This window comes from Crocodylus porosus, unplaced genomic scaffold (assembly GCF_001723895.1).
Source record: "Crocodylus porosus isolate Cpor-Errol unplaced genomic scaffold, CroPor_comp1, whole genome shotgun sequence".
Classification (NCBI taxonomy): Eukaryota; Metazoa; Chordata; order Crocodylia; family Crocodylidae; genus Crocodylus; species Crocodylus porosus.
The window spans coordinates 28,727,142-28,734,086 of NW_017728907.1; the positions used below are offsets into that span (position 1 = coordinate 28,727,142).

At 50.9% G+C, this 6,945-nt stretch overlaps 1 protein-coding gene across 1 annotated transcript in view; it reads left to right on the top strand.

Annotated features, from left to right (window-relative positions):
- Positions 1 to 526: 526 nt before the first annotated feature.
- The window catches only part of LOC109306968 (E3 ubiquitin-protein ligase TRIM39-like), a 16,411-nt gene continuing 9,992 nt past the window's right edge, over positions 527 to 6,945 (top strand). The window contains exons 1-2 of the mRNA XM_019530593.1: positions 527 to 751; positions 2,960 to 3,055. Of these exons, the coding sequence (XP_019386138.1) occupies positions 536 to 751; positions 2,960 to 3,055 (312 nt within the window). The 5' untranslated portion in view covers positions 527 to 535. The remainder of the gene's footprint in view (positions 752 to 2,959; positions 3,056 to 6,945) is intronic.

Here is a 6,945-nt window from a genome sequence, read left to right on the forward strand (position 1 = left end):
AGGATGGGTGCCAGGGTGTGTGGTGCAGGGTCATGGGTGGGATACAATGCGTTGATGTGCCATGTCATGGATACTGTACAGCTGATTACTGTGGGGTGGAGTACATGGCTGCAATGCCGTGGGACTATGGCCATAGTGATGATGATGTTGCAGGCAAGTGGTACTACAGTACTAGATCTCACCAAATTATTCCCTCTGCTCACAGCCTGTCCAGTACCAGCCAATGTTAAGATGAGTTGCAGGGCCTCCCAGAGGCAAGGTAGAAACAAGGCAAGACCCCCATGCTTGTGGGTCCCCTGCCCATGGTGTGCTGTTTAGCAAGTGGAGCATCCAGGGCTGGATTGGCCTGGCACAGTGCCCATGGCAAGTTCCCACCAAGGTGTGATCCAACCCATGTCTCTTCCAACCTGTGTCTCTTTGTCCCCAGGCGCAGAGCAGACCCACCTGCCATTTGCTTCAGAAGTGCTGGGTGCTCCAGGGTGCCCAGGCTGTGGAAGTCCCACTTATCAATCTGATTCCCACAGCAGCACCTACCATGGCATCATTAGAGGACCTGTTGGCAGAGCTGACCTGCCCTGTGTGCCTGGAGCTCCTGGCAGAGCCAGTGCTGCTGGAGTGTGGCCACCACTTCTGTCGGGACTGCATCACCCAGTGCTGGACACCCTTAACAGAAGGGCCATTTTCCTGCCCCCAGTGCCGCACTGTCTACTTGGAGCCCCGGCTGGCATCCAGCCGGGCACTGTCCAACCTGGTGAGCAGAGCCCAAGGCTATCAGCAGTGACCAATGGGGGAGCTGAAGGACCAGAGCTGCAAGGAGCATAGGGAGCCCATCAGCCTCTTCTGCCTCAGCCATGAGTCCCCCATCTGCCATGTCTGTGTGGGCACCCCTGGGCATGCTGGCCACAGCTTCTCATCCCTTCAGGATGCTATGTGCAGCTACAAGGTGAGTGAACAACAGCACAGGATGCAGCCCCACTCAGACAGATGGGTGCCACACAGCACAGGAGGCTGCAGTGAAAACGCCCTGCCCCCTCCCAGATGGATCTTGGGGTCCTTTATTCTTACAGAGAGGTATAGCCCAGGGACACTCACACTGGAGGGCAATAGAAAGGTAAGGAGGGATCTCCTATATGCCACCTGGACCTGCACCATATGAGGCCATACTTGCAAAACAGCTCAGCTGCCTGGCTCTGGAGATGCTAGCCCCAACTTCATGTTCAGACACTGTGGAGGGCCAGTAGTATTCTACTGCTGACCGACAGAGTACTGGATTCTGAAAGGGGAAGGTAGGCTTGGGGAGAAGTCCATCAAGCAGTCAGGGGTGTGATCGCACAGTATCTCTCCCCTCATGACTGCAGGTGACAGGTAGAGTCTGACAGGGGATGGGGATCACACAACATATATCCTATTTCTTACTCTCCACTTAGAAAGTATCTGGTACCTGTCCCAGTCAGGCAGGTTGCTGGGATAGATGGGCCGTGGGCTTGCCGTTCTTGTGCTTGCTCTGTTGTTGCATTAGGCTCTCCCTCCTATCCCCACATCAGCCCCACTGGAAATGGGCTTCCTGAGCCTACTGCTGGGGAAACAGGGCAGTGTGGGGGGATCTACCCCTTCCTCATTGCTGTTGCCACTGTTCTCAAATAAGCCCAGCCCCTGTGCAGTCCAGTCAAGTGGGTAAGAGCAGCTCTGAAGCTTCCCCTGCCACCAGGACAGCAGGGAAAGCAGCAACAGCTAGAGGAGAGGGTATGGAAAGGGAGGGGAGGGGAGTGGAGTTGCCTCTAAGTACAGAGGGGAAAGCGGGGATGATTACCTGCTTTAGGAACTTTAAAAACTCCCTATAAGTTCCTGCAGTGTGGTCTGCCTGCAGAGGTGGGTTGTGGGGAAGAAGCTAGGAGCAGAGGTGCCACCACCCCTGCAGCATGGGTGGCTGCTCTCATACCTCTCTGTCAAATCCTGGATCCATCCCTGTAGACAGTCATAGATATTTTAATGTCCCACAGTGATCATTCTGTCCATATTTCCACGTAACCCAGGCCCAGGCCAGAGAGATCCCTGCATCCAGCTGGACATCTGATGGCTGAGCTGGAGCGGTGCTTGTACAGACACAACTTATCTTATTTTCACAGACTCCACATGATGGAGAACCTAATGGAGTTGTTCCCAGTGGCTGATACCCTTCTTAGTAAATGCTGACCCCTTATTTCCATCCTGAATTTGTCTCAGCTCCCAGCCAGCAGTTCTCACTCTGCCTTTGTCTGTGAAGTTATTGTAGTGATCACTGGGTTCAATAAGCACAGGTGTACTTGACTGAGAAGAACTAACAATAACCCTTATTTGTGGAGCTGTAGACAAACCTCTTCAGTCCCTTGGTTTCTCTGACTCCAAACAACCAACTAGCTACTTCACTGAAGACCATCTCCCAGTTCCCAATTTCTCCAAATTAGAGACTGTCTCCAAACTATAAAACTTTTATCACTACAGTTACGGAGCCCTCTCCTCTCAGCCGTACCTTCCTTGAGCGGGGTGGGGGGTGGATAAAGCAGGATCCTGTCACCACTTAAATTCATTGGGAATAAATTGAATAAGCTCCCTCAGGCAATCCTTGCAGTTGTTCCAGCCCTTGCATCCCTCTTTCAGCACATCCCGGACCCTTCCCACTTTAACACCATCCCTTTTTACAGTAGGGACCCCAGACCTAGACGTAATACCCAACTCTGCAGGCAGAGAGCACGCCACCTCCTGCCTCTTCCTTCTCCTCAGGAGCATTGCACTGACAAATTCCTCCAGTGAATGTGACCACATTTTACCTTATGACAAATCAGGTCCACACAAGCCGCCCTTGGGTTAACACAGGACAGGTGCCCCCAAGCCCTGCCCAGACAAAGAGTCCCAGCCATGCAGTAAAAAGTGTTCCAGTGCATTCCAGATGAGAGATTGTTCCTCCTTCTTTCCCTCCCAGAAACAGCTTGAGGAGCAGCTGGAGGCACTGGGCTCCGAAGTCCATGAACTGCAGGAACAGGAAAGGCTACAGGAGGCCGAGATTGCCCACCTGTGGGTAGGTGAAGGGTCCATACTTTGCCTGTGTACTGGTTCCCCTGCTCCCCTGCTCTCTTAACTACCAGAATAGCCCCCTTTCATCGGGCCCTGTCTGGGAGACTCCTGGTGCCCCCTGCCCCAGTGGGACATGGCTAGGTTTGAAAACCAAGGTGCCCGTCCCACCAGCTGAAGTGCTTTGGTGATGGCTGCACACCAAACCAGATCACCCAGAGACTTTAGCTGTGACACTTGTAGGTTCTTCCTTAGAGCAATGGCCTCTCTGTTTCCCAATTAGCACACACAGAGGAGGGCAGGGTGCCAGTGGGGTGAGATGTTCACAAGCCTGAACGCAGCTGCCCACATCTGTCCTAGCCTTTTACTCACCTTGAGTTTGAGGCAGAGGAGGACCATGTAGGAGTAGGGAGGTAAACAGCAGCAGAGCAAACATTTTGAATTGTCTGTGGCTTTTTGAAAGATATGAACATGTCCGCCCTCTCTCTTTTATTTTTATAGTTTCCTTTGCAACTTTCTGGATTTGCTTCACACTGGGCCAATCTACATGAGACACTACTGCACAGTGGTTACTGCACATTTATTTAGTACTTGTATAATCAACTACTAAATAAATGCACAGTACCTGGAGTTACTGTGTACTAGCACCAGCAAACACCTTCTAAGTGACGCTACTGAGCAGTAGCCTAATAATACTGCACAGTTGCATATTAGCACTGTTGGTGCTGTGACATGGTACTGCACAGTATGATTTGGCTACTACACAGCCAGTGTCTCATGTAAATGTGCCCACTGACATGAAAGTTCCTGTTTCTTGTTGCAATGGAAATTTTTCACCTCAGTATAGTGCGGGTTTGGGGTAAAAATTTATGGCAATGTCAAAGGAAATTAAAAAGAAAAAAACAGAAAACTTTTCTTTCATTAAAAAAAAATCAAGAAGGTTTAAAACAGTGGTTCTCAACCTGTTTTAGACTCAAGCCACCCCTAGATAATCTTGAGACACCTCTGAATAAACGTGAGACACCCCTTGGAAAATGCCAGCTTTTAGTTCTCACATTTTTTTGACTACAGAAAAAAAAAAAGCAAGTCCTCTGTTGTAGAGAACTCAGAAAGACCACAAGTCAGAATGGTTTTTTTCATACTGTGGGCTCTTTTTTGAAATCACTGGATTTATCATGTGAACAATGTTTGCACACCTAACAGTGCTAACATTGTGTGGCACCCTGTGGCTCCCTTGAAAGGACCTCAAGGTATCCCAGTGTGTTGCAGCACCCTGATTGATTATCACTGGTTTAGAACAAAAGAGAAATTACCCCGCTCTCAGGAGTGTACTGTAACAGCCCTTTCAGCAGCAGGACACTGATTGTCATCATCCCCCTGCTTTTTTGTGGCAGATTAGGGTGGTTTTGGTGTCTTTGGGCAATATGCCTTGTAGTTGTGTGACCGGGTTGATTGTGTAGTATTAGGAATAAGTTAGACAAGGAATGACCATGAAATGATTGAGTTCAGGATCCTGAGGAAAGTAAGGATGGAGAGTAAGGACCCTGGGCTTCAGAAAAGCAGATGTAACTTGGGTGGTACTCAGACAAGGTACCCCCTCTCCAATTGAAGGGATTTAGCGAATGCTAGTACGCTGTGGGAGGGGTAGCCACTCCCCTCCTATCTCCTATAAAGTAGAGCCAAGACCAGTTGGAACTTAACCATATATGGGTTTAATAGGAAAGAACCAGGTAAAGATATAACCCACAGGTGGGGGCAGGGGAGGGGGCAATGGGTGCAGGAGAACAACAGGGGATTCAGTAAAAAGAAGGTACTCACATGGCAGATAGAAACTCTACCACTGAGCTATCAAAGCCTAGACTACTGCCTGCGGCTCTAGGCTCTAGTCCCTCCAGGATCCTCTGTGTGCTGTCTGCACACCAAACCAACTGCCCAGCTTCACGCCAGGGAAAGGAAAGCCCAAGTTGCCACCCACAGCTCAAAGCGGCTCTCTCCCTCACTCCAGAGAGCCCCTGCCTTCTGCCCGAGGGCCCTGGGCGAGCCAGGCCACCTAGCACGGGCCCAGGACACCCCATATACCGACCTGTACATGGGTGCTGGCCACGTGCCGGGGAGGGGAAGATGGTAGTCAAGTCCATGCCACAGCCTGGGGTCCTGGCAGCCAGAGTCCCCTCTGGAGATTCGCCACATGCTGTCCTGCGTGCTGAGGGGAGCTGCCCTCTGCAGCTCCTACTGGGGTCCCAGCTGGGAGGTTCTCTGCACGCTACCCTGCATGCCGAGCTCCTGGTTTCCCTGCCAGCGGTCAGATGCCTGAGCCACCACCTGCAGCTTGGGGCTTGGTCCCATCAGGAGATCTGCCGCACACGCCACCCCATGCAACACTGCCACTGAGCCAAGCTGCTGCCTGCAGCTCAGGCCCTCTGCCAGCTTCAGGGCTCTTCTGGGGCAAGTGCTCCTCTCCCACTGGTCAGTTCTCACCAGCTCTTCAGGGCCCCTCTTCTTCATCCCTTGAGTATCTCTTCTTCCCGGGGCCAGGCACACTGCCCCTTTTATCCCCCTCCAGGTAGCTGGTAGGACCAATCAGGCAACATAAGAAGTGAGTCCACTTTCAGGTCCAGTTTCCCTACCTGGCCCCTGCAGGGGGCAAGCTCTTTCCTTTTCTGGGGCCTGATTGGTAGGAAAAAGGAAATCCGCCCCACCAATCATTTTTTAACTTTTCAAAACTCGGAGCCAAGCCACCACCAGCTAGCCCAGGGGTGGGGAAAATGCGTCCTGCAGGCCAGATGCAGCCTGCCAGGCCATTCTATCTGGCCCGCGGGGCCCCTAAAAAAATTTAGAAAATTAATATTCATCTGCTCTTGGCTGCCTGTCATGTGGCCCTCAATGGCTTGCCAAAACACAGTAAGCAGTCCTCTGCACGAAATAATTACTCACCCCTGAGCTGGCCTGTCACATGGACTTCAACTTGCTCAGGGAACTCATGGGCAGAATCCCCTGGGAAGCCAGTTGGAGAGGGAGAGGAGTCCAGGAGACCTGGCTGTACTTTAAGGAAGTCTTACTGAGACTGCAGGAACAAACCATCCCAATATACAGAAAGACTAGCAAATGTGCTGCATGGCTTAGCAGGGAACTCTTCAGTAAATTAAATCACAAAAAGGAAGCTTATAAGAAGTGGAAACATGGACAACCAGCTAGGGAGGAGTATAAGGGTATCACTCAGGCATGCAGGGATGAAATCAGGAAGGCCAAATGCCATTGGAGCTGCAGCTAGCAAGGGATGCAGAGGGTAATATGAAGGGTTTCTACAAGTATGTAGGTAGTAAGAGGAGGATCAGGGAAAGTGTGGGTCACTTACTGAATGGGGGAGTCAACCTAGTGACAGAGGATGCAAAAAAGGCTGAAGTACTCACAGTGGTTGCCTTAGGGTTGTTGGGGCCCCAGGCAAGAGAGTAATTTGGGGACCCTTAGAGGCTTAATTTTGATGACCTATAAGGAAGTTGGACATTTTCAATTTCAATTTTACTTTGCCCTCTCAGTGAAACTGCTGTGAAAGTATCTTAATACTGTGAAATACTATAGTACAATACAGTACAATACAATACAATGAAAGAGTTTTTTAACATTGAGCTATATTCTAGGTTCAAAATTTTGGAGCCCCCTAAAATGTGGAGCCCTGGGCAGTTGCCTAGTTTGCCCTAGGGTCTCTAGTGGTACTCAATGTCTTTTTCACCTCAGTTTTCACAGGCAAGGTCACCTCCCAGACTACTGCACTGGGCAGCCCAGTTTGGGAGGAGGTAAGCAGCCATCAGTGGCAAAAGAACAGGTTAGAGGAGTGCTTCCCAAACTTTTCCTCGCCATTTCCTCAGCATGGCCGTTCATGCCCAACCTGCAGCTCCC